This window comes from Maniola hyperantus, chromosome Z (assembly GCF_902806685.2).
Source record: "Maniola hyperantus chromosome Z, iAphHyp1.2, whole genome shotgun sequence".
NCBI classification, from domain to species: domain Eukaryota; kingdom Metazoa; phylum Arthropoda; class Insecta; order Lepidoptera; family Nymphalidae; genus Maniola; species Maniola hyperantus.
Window position 1 is genome coordinate 2285487 of NC_048564.1, and position 15948 is coordinate 2301434.

The 15948-nt window shown below is 41.4% G+C and overlaps 1 protein-coding gene across 5 annotated transcripts in view; it reads right to left on the reverse strand.

The window, feature by feature from the left end:
• Positions 1-15948, reverse strand: part of fry (Protein furry) — a 133873-nt gene that overhangs the window by 35917 nt on the left and 82008 nt on the right. For 2 of the 5 annotated variants that reach the window (XM_069508865.1, XM_069508864.1), the window contains exons 32-47: positions 13061-13178; positions 12046-12215; positions 11478-11594; positions 10681-10850; positions 9338-9433; positions 8770-8958; positions 7709-7875; positions 6427-6685; positions 5903-6034; positions 5223-5326; positions 4029-4061; positions 3147-3359; positions 2317-2514; positions 1633-1812; positions 1133-1261; positions 140-271 (exon numbers count right to left, since the gene is read on the reverse strand). In XM_069508865.1, the coding sequence (XP_069364966.1) occupies positions 140-271; positions 1133-1261; positions 1633-1812; positions 2317-2514; positions 3147-3359; positions 4029-4061; positions 5223-5326; positions 5903-6034; positions 6427-6685; positions 7709-7875; positions 8770-8958; positions 9338-9433; positions 10681-10850; positions 11478-11594; positions 12046-12215; positions 13061-13178 (2407 nt within the window). The remainder of the gene's footprint in view (positions 1-139; positions 272-1132; positions 1262-1632; positions 1813-2316; positions 2515-3146; positions 3360-4028; positions 4062-5222; positions 5327-5902; positions 6035-6426; positions 6686-7708; positions 7876-8769; positions 8959-9337; positions 9434-10680; positions 10851-11477; positions 11595-12045; positions 12216-13060; positions 13179-15948) is intronic. The other 3 variants (XM_069508868.1, XM_069508867.1, XM_069508866.1) reach the window with 2 other exon arrangements.

The window sequence follows — 15948 nt, forward strand, 5'->3', positions numbered from 1 at the left end:
CAAAAATCCTTTCTTAGCGAATGCCTACGTCATAATAGCTATCTGCATGCCAAATTTCAGTCAGACAATCAGTCAATCAGTAAGTATGTCAGTCAGTAAGTCAGTCAGTAAGTCCTTCTCTTTTATATATATTGAGTACCTTCTTCCCATGCAAGTCGGTATCGAGGAGCGAGGACGTGTGGTCCCAGTGTGGGGGCACCACCAGAGTGGAGCACCGCGTCACGACGAGCTTGAGAATCTTCATCGCCTCCCGGTAGTTGTTGCCGTCTTGCTGTACCATAACAAAAAAAAACCGGTAAGTGCGAATCGCACACGAAGGGTTCAGTACCATCGCACAAGATATTTTAACATTTTTATGTGCAAAACTACAAGTTAACGGCAACAAAGCCATCTATAATATGTGATTTAGTAAATTTTTTTCTTCGTGAACACATTTTTTTTTTTTTTTACTTGTGCTAAAAGACATATCGACCTACCTTTCATTAGTCTAGGTCAACGGGAAGTATCCTATAGTTTTCTTGACAGATATGACGGAGACAGACGGACAGACAGACAGACAGACAATTAGCGCAATGAAGTTAGTATAGCGCTCTCTCTGTTATGTAATCCCATACGAATGATAGTGCCAAACATCTCAGTGGGCGTTAACCATTTTGAGACACCAAACAATCACAAAGATGTTTATTCGATATTCATTTCGAAAATGTTTTCAAAAAACATTCAAAATTCAATTAGAAAACAAAGTTTCGTTTGTGATTGATTGGTAACTCAAAATGGTTAGCGCCCACTATCGACATAAATGACAAGATATGGTCAAGCGAACAAAATTTTTCACGGTTTAGGAACCAAATAAATCAGCACCATCTCTTAGATACTAATGAACGACCCGTTTGAAATCCAGACGTCACTGAGGTTGCATTGTTGCTGAAGCACCACTGAGTCGGTGCCATTTTGTTTGTTCCGTAACCCTGTCCATACGAAGTAATATATAGGTCAATGGTGCCCACTGATATTTTTTGCTTTATTATTTGTTTGGGATCAAGTAACAAAGAGCGATATACTGATTTCATTTCGTGGATAGGGTATAGTTTATTGAGACGCGTTTTACAAAGTCTGCTGGTGAAGGTCTTACGTCAATGAATTTGGCGACGGCCCGCAGCAGGTCCGCGTTGACGGGCTGCGCGGCGGGCGCGTTCAGCTCCACGTAGTACAGCATGCAGTGCAGGATCGACAGCACGGGCAGCTGAAGGTTCACCGCACCCTGAGCACACAATCACTTCTACACCTTCGTACGACCACCCCCACCGTGCAAACCGGCAGGTAAATATTTTTGCGATAAAAAAAACACGTACGGCGCATTATATACTATTAATATCTAAAGCGCTCGAGTATTTATTTGTGAACATTTTTATTTACATTTTTGAAAACCTGTACGCGCTCTCCCCACCAGTAAAAGGGGTTACATCATCTAAGCTTTTTTTCTTTTTAGCACCTAATCTTCACAATCCAATGGGTCCCCACGACGCTCGAGTAAACCCCTATTTAGCATCCTGGGCTCCCCTACTATAACCGTAGCGCGGAAAATATTATGAAATACCACAAAACAAGAGAAGAACAAGAAGAGATAGTTACCTTCTCCAACACCTCAACGAGGAAGGCTAGCATCTGCAGCGAGAGATGCGAGTAGGTGTCCCAGAGGTACTTCACCACACACTTGGTCCACTGGAAGCTCTCCTTGCTGAAGGTCCGCCGCGAGTACAGCGTCATCACCGTGCCCAGGTTCTCCAACTTCTTGCTCTTCTCAGATGTGAACTGGTAACATAAATTATCACGTGAAGCCAGCTTACTACACAGGGTGTAATTAGAAAGGTAGAAAAATTTAGCGGTATTATATTAAACTGCCTAAACACAATCCAATACCAATATCCATTTTTTAGTGATTTAGTATTTTTTCAAACCGCAATGTATAGCGTACAAAACTCGGGATCAATGCCCCACCTACGACGCGGCATTGACTCCGCGGTACTTAACTTTGCAAAGTTTGTTGACCTCAAGCGTCAGTCATATGTTTTATTTACAATACATTGCGATCTTTAAAAAAATACAGTTTATTAAAAATACGCTTTTTTTGTGGTATGTTTTCAGTAAGTCAGTGCTATAGTATGTCTTTGTTTTTCTAGCAATAAGCTTACACGGGAAAAACAGTTTTCTGGAACTAAGCGTTGGTGGTAAATCAGTGTGTTGATGATGATGATGATGATGTGTCAGATGAGTGTTTTTGCGTGTCGTCAGTAAATGTCGCTGGGCTAAGTTTACCTGTGCGATATGGCATGCGGCGCGAACGCACAACTCGTTGGCGTCTTCGTAGTGCAGCAGCATGTACGGCAGCAGCGCCACCACTGTCATGGGGAAGGCCAGCGACTGCGTGGGGTCGATCACCGGCAGCTCCAGCAGTGGGATCATGTCCACTAGCACGCTCACCACCGGCTCGTACGTGTTCGGGTGGGTGCAACCCTGTTGGTGAAACGCTTACACATTCAAAATAACTGCAGAAAAAGACAACCCACACGAGATTTCTATAGAAAGGAAACTCGTTATGAAGCCTCAATTATAACTTGTATTATTTTCGTAGAATCAAAACTTAACAAACAAAAAATATATGAGGATGTTTTTTGAACAAAATTATAGGGTAAAAAATGGGCTCAAAGTTATCATTATATAATCATTTAAATTTTTATTAGAAAGTCCAAATTGCACGGAAGGATCTGCGCGAAAGCCATATTTATATCCGGTCTCTAGCAGCCGTAATCAAATTGAGTGAGGCCAGATATATTTCCGGTGCATTGCGGCATTGCACCGCATTGGGTCGACACTCCGGCAGAAAGTACGTATCCGTGCTCCGTCTATTATGTTTTTATTTTTATTTTATTTTATTTTATTAGATATGCCCTGTTTATATTCCTATGTATGGTGTTGCGCCGCTCGACTTTGCAACGCATCTCATCTCTTCTAGTCCCTAGTCCGATGCATGCGCTGCAACGCATCGAGTAGTATGGATCTGTAATTTATATGTAAGAAGTCCCAGCAAGACCGCTCAGGCACCGCACTGACGTCGCTACACGTGTAGCATGACAAAGTATACGAACCTTCAGCAAGAGGGAATGCAGAGAGGAGGGTCCGTGAGTCCCGTGTGCTTGGGTGCGGTCAAGACGCTCTCGCGCGTCCGGCCGGTCCAGCGGCAGGCGCGCCATCACACGCGACAGCAAGCGCACGCCCAGCAGGAACTCGTGCTCATAGTCCGACTCCAGCAGGGACGCGCCCACCCAGAATAGCGTTGCCAGGATCGTGAGTTTGTCGTCCTGTACCCATGTTGGATTTATTTCACATAGTCCGTACAAAATGAGTTCTCACGCGCCATTTTAACTCTATGTGTGAACTGTCATGTCAAAAGGACTAAAATCGTACTTTTTACATGACAGTTGACAACAAGTTAAAATGCAATCCTATCAACGTTGGTGAGCTATAAAAGCTCATACTAAGCACACTCGTTAACGATCCCACCACAACTTTATACCAGTAACCCCATTACATGTGCCCACACTCGTAATGGCTACCTTTAAAACCTATGGTGAAGGACCCTTCAACAATACTTGTAGTGCGATGTAGCATCGCAAGAACGACTTCGACCTCATGCGTATTTTCCTAGTACAGTGGACTGATTTTTTTAAAAATATTAACTATGTTAAATGACTAATATTCCCCTTTCCTCTCCAACTAAGCGTCAGGCTTGTGCTAGGAGTATGTACGACAATAGTGCAACAGGCGGGGTTTGAACCGTCGACCTTTCGGTTTTCAGTCCACTCCTTTACCGGTTGAGCAATTGAGGCTCTAAGTCTATAATTTGTCTAAGGTAGCAGTGAAGTACTATCAAACTCGTGAACATGAACTTAATGGCATATGAAATAAAGTGGTTTTACTACGAAATTCGCGAGCGATGAAAACCGTGCACTACTAATTTGTGATCGCACCTGAAATATTGTGTGGTGGTTCTCGGGCGATTGCTACAAAATGCCAAAATACGTCCATTAAAAGTTAAGAAGCGCATACATTGACTTATAATATATTACTTCTTATGGACAGGGTTAAACAAACAAAATGGCACCGACTCAGTGATGCTTTAGCACCAATGCAACCTCAGTGACGTCTGGTTTTCAAACGGGTCGTTCATTAGTATCTAAGAGATGGTGCTGATTTATTTGGTTCCTAAACCGTGAAAAATTTTGTTCGCTTGGGCATATCTTGTCATTTATATCGATGAGCGCATACCAATATATATTTTTAAAAGGGGAAATTGATTCACTGTCATATCAACATACAGAGTCGTGTCTAGAAACCTGAAAATTCACATGTTGGTTTTCTTTATGACGCGAATCCCACAACTACGATAAAAAATTACTAGATACGTAGTAACATACAAAATATAACACGAAAAGAGCCCGCTAAGGTTTATTAAATTACACAGGTCGCTCAGTAATAAAACACGTCAATGTTTAAACATATTGTATTAATTTTTTTTTTAATATTGTTGAAATATAAATCAGCTAAACGATAAAACGAGGATATTTTTAAGGACGCAGTCGTCCGTCAGATCATCACTGCCCATATTATAAGTGCGAAAGTGTGTTTGTTTGTTGGTTTGTCCTTCAATCACGTCGCAACAGAGCAACGGAACAACGTGATTTTTTGCATGGGTATAGTTTAAGACTTGGAGAGTGACATAGGCTACTTTTTATTCCGGAAAATCAAGGCATTCAGACGGGATTCTTAAAAACCTAAATCCACGCGTACGAAGTCGCGCGCATTAGCTATATTTGTATAATTATTATCGAAGTCCACTCAGATAAGTTTTTAAAAATTATAATCGTTTGAGAACCTTTAAGAAAGCGAAGCAGGGACTGGTCACAGCCTAGTCCTTAATATAAATAATGAATATTTCAAATAAAATAGTAAGAGTAAGTTAAATACTCTGTGCCTAGTTTTTCATACGCATACTATGCCCGTGTGTTGTGGACATAATTCTTTATTATAAGTGTTAATTTCTCATTGGAGACTGCTTTGGTTTAAGTGTTTATATATATATATATACTATCTAGTTAACTAATTGTAACTGTTTGTCTCTACAAAATAAAATGAATAAATAAATAAAATAAAAGAGTAAATACCTGCGTAGCCGAATCGCCCAACAGTTTGAGAGACTGAGCCGATCTCGATCGGCATAGGTTGGAACACGCGCCCTTCGTAGCTTCGCATGGCCGCGGCCGAGCTTCTGCGAAATTAATTACTAATTACTCCAATGAGAATATATTATTATTATTACCTGATAAAAAAATTTGAAGAAAATATTTTCTTGAGAGAATCTCGTAAAATATACTTCGTAAATCTTTTCTTCACAGAATCTCCTTAAAAATATTTACTAAATTTCTCTTCAGAGAATCTCTCGTAAAAATATACTTGGTAAATCTTTTCTTCATGGTATCTCGTACCTGGAGTAGGCAAATCATGATTCAGAATTTGACCCCTTTGAAGAGGATTTTACTATACTGATTCATAGATAAAAATTCTATTGACATGCTAAGCAAAAAAAACATATTTAGATCTGTTAAAAATGTCAGTCAAGTCGAGTCTTTTTGATACCTATCTAAACTCAGCCTTATGTTCTTTGAAATATCGTTGAAATTGGTTTATTTAAAACAAAATTCGCTGCCAAAGTGAGTCGGCTCTTGAGATGTGTTTATGTGTGTGTGTGTGTGTGTGTGTGTGTGTGTGTGTGTGTGTGAGTGTGTGTGTGTGTGTGTGTGTGTGTGAGTGTGTGTTTGTGTGCGTGGGTGGTGTACCAGCTCACCATGTGGTTGTTTCTCGGCGGGCGGGTTGCTCTTGCGCATACAATACGACACTGAGTAGCTCGTGCTGCGCGTGTGGTTGCTGACGCAACCGACGCACACGCCCGGCGAACGCTTGCCTGCAATACACACCCCTGTGAAAATAGTTCCAATTAGATTGAAATCTTATAGGATTTTGCAAAGGTTTCAGAAACTCATCACTCTCAAATTACTTTGATATTCCTATGTATGTACGATTTATAAAAAAAAACTGGAAGATGCTCGTGACTTGAGTCCGCGTGGATTTAGGTTTTTAAAAATCCTGTGGAAACTCTTTATTTTTCCGCGATGAAAAGTATTTCCTTTCCCGCGATGCAACCTATCTCTGTACCAAATTTCGTCAAAATCGGTTGAACGGTTGAGCCGTGAAAAGCTAGCAGACAGACAGGCAGCTCCTAGCATAAGCTTTACGCTTAATTGGAGGGTAAATTTTTCATGATAAACTGGCTAATATTCTTTATTTAAAAAAAGGTATTACAATGCTCACCAGCGGCATACGCGTTGCCGTTCGGCTGTGGTCCACCATCCTTGTTATTCAAGTTGGGCGTGGACTTGAATATGTCGCGCATGTAGTCGAGCGGACGGAAGTTGGACTCGAGCGAGTCCACTGCCGCCTCGAGGGTCAGGAGCAGTTCTGTGACGTAGCCTTGCATGTCCTCGCCCTGCTCCGCCACCGTCTCCACCAGCCGGGACAGAATGTCTGACACCATCCGACCCGTCATAGCCACGCCGATGAAACGGAATACCTAGATAAAAAAATAGTGAAAGAAAGAAAAGTCAGTATAGTACGCGACTGGTTGAGATGGGAATCGGGGTGGGAACGCCCCGCACATCCGCACAACCCCCACGCCAGCTCAGTGTGGACGAGCGCGGAAGACGTGCGGCTATGCAAGGCCCCGCCCTGCCTCATACCCCGATTGTCATCTTGATCTGTCGCACACTGTGGAGTGTAGCTCGTACAACGAGGGCATACAAGCCATAACAAGCCATTTTATCCGAAACTTTTATCTATCTATCTAAAATTGACACATATATTCTGCTTTCCACTTCAATTGCGAAGAAATAAAACAATGATACGCGACCGCGACCTGTGGGTGAGCGAAAAGAGTGACTCTTACTTCACGTCTTCTAGTCATTACAATATATTATGCTCTAGACATACATCAATAAATTACCCACTGCGCAGGTACAAGGTCAGAGTCCTTATATTGAAACGTCAATATATATAGAGCGATATATCACTGCGTAAGTTCAAGGTCGGAGACCTTTAGCGTGATATCAACTGTAGCTTACGTATTAGTACCAGGAAAGCATGGGAGCATAGGAGAGTAGGCTCAGGCACTATAGAATACCTTTATGTACGAGAGCATATTATAAACCAGTTTTAGTGCGCTTACATCCAGCATAAAGAAGAACTTTACAAGCATGGGAAGTGAAATACATTTATCCATCAATGGTATCTCAGACAAATACAGATGTAATATTTTTCCTCTATGACATCAGCCGGAATCGGTACACGGCTCAGCGTATAAGTCCTGCAAATTGCTAATGCGCGTGGCCGCCATTTTAGTGACGACATTCGATGACGTCAAAATGACGTCATTTCGATGTTAATGAGACATGGTTCCAGCACAATAGCAATTTGCGGAACTTATAATGCCATGCCCGCCATGCCTCTTATGTTCACATCATACAAAGAAGGGCGCAGATTTTCAGATGTGTTTGTGTGTGTTCGCGTGCGTGCATACGTGTAGCTTTCTGGTCCTTACCTGCAGCGATCTGCCTGCATAGTGCCTAGATGGACAGGACAGGCCAAGTTGTAGAGCAGTCTGGGCCCAACGCTCAGAGATGAGAGCGTGCGGCAGGGATTCGCGGAAAATGCGCAGCGTGTGGCGCAGGAGAGTCGCCATTTGCTGGCAACTGCGCAGGGTCCATACTGTGAGGAAAACCAATACTGAGTCAACTGTATAACCATAGACACAAGTTAAACTACCAACGAAGTGTTGTGATGAATTCACTCAAAAATTATACATTGCGTACAATTGGGTATTTGACATTTTTTTATTACTTTATTATAAAATAGGATAAAAATAATGCCGTAAACTGAAAAAACTAATTAAATCGATCAAATAACAAAAAAGTTATAAGCATTTCAATGTTTCTAACTAGACAGAGATAGCGATATAGCATTTTGACGTCACACCTTACTAATGCCATAGTAGCTTTGTGCGATTTGATACAAATTTTCGTTTTGCGAGAAAGGGATAGAAGACCCTCCCACTCCAAAATTAAAATGCCTGTAACTTTGTAAAACTTTGTTGGATTTTAATTTTTTTTTCAGCGTACGTCATTATTTTTATCCTAGTTTATAATAAAGTAATAATATTTATGAAATTCAAAACTAGGAAAATATACGCAATGCCTTATAATCGCTTGAGCACTCGTGTCAAACGGTTTTTGAGCATGATCATGGATCTTGCTGATATTGTAAAATATACACATAAAATCCTGTCAAATTTAGGCTGTTTTTGGTAAGATGGAATGGGGCAGTCTTGGATTTTGAGTTCCGACGCTTGATCTTTCTCTTCACGGCCAAGCAATTTGTGCAAGCCGTCATCGAAAATTTTGAAAAAGAATTTGGAAATGGACGTCATTTTCGTAATTGTTTCTTTCCGAAAAACCTTGAAGATTGCACTCATATCGATATCTTCAATTTATTTGAAGGTCGGCGACTATTCATAGCATTTTCTTTTATAATAAAAATAAATATCGGTTTATAGATTGTATACAACCACATGCATGCTTTTCTGGTAGCCGAGATGAAGGTTACCTTTGGCAGTTATATCCTCGTACTGCCACAGCGGCTGGTGCGTGGGGCGACTGGCGAGGAAGTGCACAAGCGACTTGATTGCATCGGCCACGGGCAGCTCGGCCACCGCCTGCTCCGCTTCCGCCACCGCGTCCGCGAGCGCGTCGCCCGTCACTATCACCGGCAACGACGGGTAGTTATCCGCTGAGCCTGCGCGGGAAACGACAAATACTGGAATACTGGAAATCCAAGCTTAGCAACATCAAAGGCCTTAGGAAACATGTGTGCAGTTCACATGCGATAGTGAAACCTTTAGAATACTAAACTTCGAGACGCATGCAGAGTATCAGGAGAAGGATAATAATTTGTAGGATTTATTTATTATAATATTTTTACCACGTTTAAAAATTATTTCACATTTTATTCTACATTTAATACATGAATGTTATACAGACTCCATAGTAGCACTTTTCATGGCCACTAATTTCTCGGTTATATGAGCCGAATCAGACAGCAGTTGAGGGCAGTTGACAGCAGGGAGGGGACCAAATATTGAATTGGAAAAAGAACTTTAAACAGCACCACTTACCTTCAGGAGTGACTTGCGGATCGGAAGAGAGCGAGCGTACGTGTGAACGCGGCGAGTGGCCACATTGCGGGAAGTTGTCAAATATTGCGTCTGGTTCTAAAACAAAATAAATAAATATAAGAAGTACAATAAACACAAAATTTACTTGCACAATATATCAACGTCAAATAAGTCTTATCCGAGAGCAAATTTGATATTCTGGCAACTTTTCAATACATAAACCGCACATGTTGGTAAAATCGGCTTTTAAACTTGCAAATGCACTTAGTACTAGCAGTACTTTGAGGGTACTTACAGCAGTTACAGTACTTAAGTGAGAGTACAGTACAGTACTTAAGTCAAAGTGAATCGGACAGTTTATAATAACTTTAACATCAGGTAACTTAGTTGAGTGGTAGAAACGGTGCACAGACTTTTTATTTTATTTTTATTTATTTTGTTTATTTGAAAGTAATCAACAGCGTAAATACATAATTATTATTTAAATTTAAATCTAGGTATAACAGAAGGCCAAAAGAGATTACTTAAAATTATAATTAAAACTATAAATATAACTATATGACTTGCATAATTTTATTTATTTAATCAACGATGATTGGACCAGATCCTGTTCTAGCTATCGCTAACGAAATTCGGTAAAAAAAAAATGTTTTTATTTCGACCAACAAGGATCATATTGGTGTTAGTAATTACACGAAACTTAAACCTATTTGTTAGTAAAAAATCTATAACTATTTAAATTAGGACAGGATCGATTTGCCAGCACGTGAATCATACAACAGTGATTCAAGTACTGGCAGTCGATCCTGTCAGAAAATACCTTCAGGAGGCCGTTGGGGCTGGACCGGACTCTACGCAACAGGGATGTGCACCGCGCCCGCATAATAGTAGTAGGTAAAGGATCTTTGAAGATTTAAATTAAGTTCTAAAACTAAAACTAATTTGAAATAGGATATAGCAGTTGACTATAAAAACCCATTCCTTTGATGGTTTAGCATCGTATCGGTACGTTAAATCACTTGATGGCACGGCTTTGCCGGTAAGGTGGTAACTAGCCACGGCCGTAGGCTCCCACCAGACCAGACCAGATAGGGAATCACACCCGGGCCCTCCCACTCATAAGACCACAGCGCTCACCACCGCGCCAAGGAAGTCGTCAATAAAATAGTGTACAGTGCGACAAGGCTCTCTTGGCACTTCAATGACATTGACAGGGGGGCGCTGTTGGAGAACAAAGGCTTAGAATATTCAAACAAGAACAAAGGGGACACTTGACGGCAACGTTAGTTCCGATTTTCGCCACGCGCCAAGATATCCTTGTCGCACTGTAACAAGTGATTTACCTGTGAAGTTGTGCGGCACGAGCGGCAGCGGCGGCGGCGGCAGGCCCAGGCCGAGCTGCGCGCCGCGCGCCGCCAGCAGCGCGCGCGCCACGGTGAGGTGGTCGTGGTGCGCCGCCACCGCCACCAGCAGGTTCAACAGCAGTTGCCGGCAGTGCTGGTGCACGATCCATCTGACAACCACACGGCAACGTTAGTGCAGGTTTTTTTTTAATTATGGAAATCGCCGCTTGGCTGCAAATCAGACCTGCTGACAAATGATGATGCCTCCTAAGATGGAGCGCGCTTGCCTACAAGATGCCTATTCACTCTTGGTGTCAAGGTGTCAATTGAGAGGGAAAAACTGCTGCGCGATTGCGGTAGAATGACAGCTACAATGTCACGATGGCAATCAACTCAGATTGGTTGACGCTCGCTCACTATTGGCTACAATGCATTGATGCAACAAGAATAGCACAAATTCAGCCAATCACAACAATTGAGATTGTGATAATGATTGATGCAGGTTGTACGAAATCGACCTACAGATGCCTAAATTATTAAAAGTTGTGTCAAATGTCAAGAGCGGTATTGCGTATGTCAAAAATAAATTATTTCTGAGTGATTATCTCACGTAGTTGTCGCGTCATTCTTCAAGTATAGTAATAATTTTACCAAGTAATTTAAAATACCCAAAACACTATCGTAAACACTATAAACAAAAATTTGGATTGTATATTAGGAAAATATTAAAAATTGCAGTTATTTTTGCGTTTCGCAAAAAATTTTCAAGGACGCGATCCTAGTAGTGTGTCCGTTACCTAGTGTGATCCATCCCCAGGAACACGATGTGCAGCATGAGCGGCACATGGATGGACCAGTCCAGTTCCACGCCGTCCAGTACCACATCACACAGCAGCATCACGGCCACGTTGCATCTGGTGAGATAAACAGACACCCACATATTAAACGCAATATACATTCTGCGAACAGTTATGTAATAGGAGCAAATTGGTGTTAATTGTACTACACAAGGAGCCGTCGCTCACGCCCTGTTATCACTACCCCTATTATAAATGTGAAAAGTGTGTTTGTTTGTTGGTTTATTGGTTTGTCCTTCAATCACGTCGCAACGGTGCAACGGATTGACGTGATTTTTTGCATGGGTACAGATAAAGACCTGGAGAGTGACACATGCTACTTTTTATCCCAGAAAATCACAGAGTTCCCACGGGATTTGCAAAAAACCTAATTCCACGCGGACGAAGTCCCGGGCATCAGCTAGTGATAAATAGTGCAATTTCTGAAAAGTGTCTTCGTGTTTCTTTTCCACTGACTTAAGCACTGTTACACCTCTATCTAGATGCACAAAAAGTGACTCTTGCTTACCGATGGAAGCCGGATACAGGCTGGCTGGTGTCGGGCAAGTATTCAGTGAGCAGTGCGAAGAAACCCCCGTACTCCGGCATGGGTAGAGGTCGCAGCTGAGGCACGTCTACGCGCGCCTCTTGCGGTGTTCCGGGCGCGGTGCCACCAACCGACTCGCTGCACATACCCGTCTGGAACCAACAGGATGAAAGAAATCACAGTAGGTACTACTACTTTTATAAGTTACGCCGATGTACCTGCACAGAAATATTATTTTTGAATGACGCGAAAATATCTCAGCCAATCATAGCGCGCGTCAATCGGCTATTGCTTGTTTGTTGCATACGCGCCATGTTTTGTATGAAGGGTATAGGCCGTGAAAAGAAAATACTTTAGAAGGATCAAACTAGATTTTAATCTAAATATTGGGAGCACACAGCAAAACACGGTGAGTCGATGGTCAGTCGCAGGCAGAGAGAAAGTATAGACGTTTGACAGGAGTAAAAAAATATATAAGACCACAGACAAACCACCTACGCCGTAATGTTTCGTTTACACATCCAACATTGTATGCGCGAATTATGAGCGAGAATAGCAGAAGTGTCTGTTGTTCTGGTGCCTAAAATCTTAACGTCAAGCAATAAGGTCTGTGTGAAATATCAAATGTAACTTGTGCAAATGTGTTTGATTGGAGTCAACCACAGTTACACGGAGTTTGTAGTTAGGCCATTACGGATGTGCGAACTGGATCATGCATCAACTTTATCAGACCTCTCGATCGTACTTATAGGCCTTATGGAACTGGAACACGATGCTGTGGTGTTGTGTGAAAAAAAATGATTTGTCGATAGTCGATAACCGGTTATAAAGAGCGAGGGGAACAATACACAATTTAGCTACCGGCTACCTGCGTCCGAACGGCATCCCTTTATCGATAACAACTTTTGCGGCATTCTCACAACCCTATAATCATAAATATTTATGACCCAGTTCGCACATTCATAATGGCCCAACTATAGGCAGGAGGCATACTCACAGGTGTGGCGTCACCGTCAGAGGGCGGTAGAGGCTCGTCTTCAGCGGGCGGGGTCACGCACGGCGGCGCGGATGCCCGCTTGTCTTGGCCGCGTGACGCAATGTCTGTCTTGGCGCTGCTGCAACCAGGACAACATGCTTTACACCTCCATACGTGTGCTTACTAAGAGATTTGTCATCTTACAAACTATAGAATAAAATATAAAATAAAATAAAATAAAAAGATTTTCAAGCATCCGAGAATAAAGTAATGATAAAAATGATCCTCGGTTCTTTGAAAACCTGGCACCCATCTAAATCCTTATTGGTACTTTTCGAACTGGCTGAATATGACGCTGCCTCAGCCCAATGTAGGTAACAGTTGATATCAACGATGACGCTAAAATTATCATGCGATTTTCGAGTCATAAGGAAAGTCAATATTTGGGGAGCTGCAAGAATCTTATCGCGCAATCTAAGTGATTGTTTGATGTCGATGCGAAGCCTCACATACATAAAATTGCGATGAATACTAGATGAATAGCATAATATGACAGCGAAATGTCACTTGTTGATTTATATAACAGTGGTATCATCACAACCTCGTATAGGTCGTACGATATCCATACTTCCATACTAATATTATAAATGCGAAAGTGTGTCTGTCTGTCTGTCTGTCTGTCTGTCTGTCTGCTAGCTTTTCACGGCTCAACCGTTCAACCGATTTTGACGAAATTTGGTACAGACGTAGCTTGCAACCCGGGGAAGGACATAGGCTACTTTTTTATCCCGGAGTTCCCACAGGAATTTTAAAACCTAAATCACACGTACGAAGTCGCGGGCATCAGCTAGTAGTTATATAAAGTTAAACCAAACCTAATCTCGTCCAATGCGTCTGCCCATCCGTACGTCAAGTCATTTTTAAAATAAACTATAAGAACTGTAAAGCTGAAAACTTGTTACCACTAGACTCATTTTTTAGAACACCTGAACATGAAATGTCATAAACCTCAACGTTGATAGAACCAAACCGATTAATTTTTAGTTAACTCCTTGAGTCATACTTCGCTGAATGGGCATATTAAAATCATTTTACTCCTTTACACGTTGAGCTATTGAGGCTGGAGTGAGAGAGTAGAGTGAAGAGTGGACTTAAAACCGAAAGGTCGACGGTTCAAACCCCGCCCGTTGCACTATTGTCGTACCTACTCCTAGCACAAGCCTGACGCTTAGTTGGAGAGGAAAGGGGAATATTAGTCATTTAACATGGCTACTATTATTAAAAAAAAATAGCTTTGAAACAAAACACCGTTTAAGATAATAAATATGATCGGCTATTTAAAAAAACCTGAATTCACTGGAAGGAAGTTGCAGGTATCAATTACTTGGTACAGAGGCAGCTTACATCCGGGAAACGGATATTGACTGCTTTTATTTCAAAACTCGAAGAGTTTCTGATATTTTGAAATTATTTATTATTATTAGTTATATTTATTACTAGCTGGACCCGGGGAGGCTTCGCTCGGGTGGAATTTAGAAAATCGAGGTGGGGGTTAAATTTCCAAAAATCCTGAAATACATATTTCTGCATTTGTTGCCGAAAACCCAAATACCAATTTTTATGCAAATAACTTGAAAAATGACGGACTTTCATACAAACTTTCATCCCCTATTTAACCCCCTTGGTAGTAGAATTTCCAAAAATCGTGAAATACGTATTTTTTTATTTTTAACCGAAAGCATAAATACATTGTTTTCATCGATGTAACTTCAAAAATGACAGACTTTCATACAAACTTCCATCCCCCATTTAACCCACTTAGAGGTGGAATTTCAAAAAATCATTTCTTAGTGGATACCTACCTACTCTTTACAAAGAACACACCCTCCAAATATCATGTCTCTAGGACCAGCGGTTTAGGCTGTGCGTTGATATTTGACGACGCAGTGGTGAGCGCTGTGGTCTTAATAGTGGGAGGTCCCGGGTTCGATTCCTGGCAGGGGTTTGGAATTTTATAATTTCTAAATTTCTGGTCTGGTCTGGTGGAAGGCTTCGGCTGTGGCTAGTTACCACCCTACCGACAAAGCCGTGCAGCCAAGCGATTTAGTGTTCCGGTACGATGCCGTGTAGAAATCAAAGTGGTATGGGTTTAATAAAAACTGCCATACCCCTTCCAGGTTAGCCCGCTATCATTTTAGACTGCATCATCACTTACCACCAGGTGAGATTGCAGTCAAGGGCTAACTTGTATTTGAATAAATATATATATATATATATATATATATGTCAGTCAGTTAGTCAGTCAGGACTTTGAATTTTATATATATAGATAAAGTATTTTTTTAAACCATGCGGACGAAGTCGCAGACATCTGGTACAATACACCTTTAACCAATATATTTCGTTTAAAACATATTAAACTGATCCTTTTCAATGGCACCAAATCAAGGTCACGCTAGATATTAGATGTTATTACGTCAAAACGAACTAATAGTTTGCCCACACTTATTTCGTAGTTTAATGGACGCTCGGTCCAGAAATACTGCGATTTATATTAATTAAGTAGAATCCAAAGTGCGAAGTTCCGTCCGATGCATTTCGATCTCCTTCCCCAATTACTTACTTTGACAATTACTGTGGCTAATGTTTTTGAACTTTCGTGGACGATTTCATAAATTACTTACCTTTAACGTGTAGAAGTATAAAGTCTATTTTATTATATTTTGTTCGGAATAGTATCGGAAGTCAGGTTATGCTTTGCCAGACACTTAGTATCGTGGCAACCCTTTGCCAGAAACCCTTAAACTTTAACAATTTATTAAAATTTAAGGGTGTCAAACACAGGCAAGGGGTTGCTACTGCACTAAGTGTATGCCACTGCATGACGTGATTTCGAATACTATTCCGAA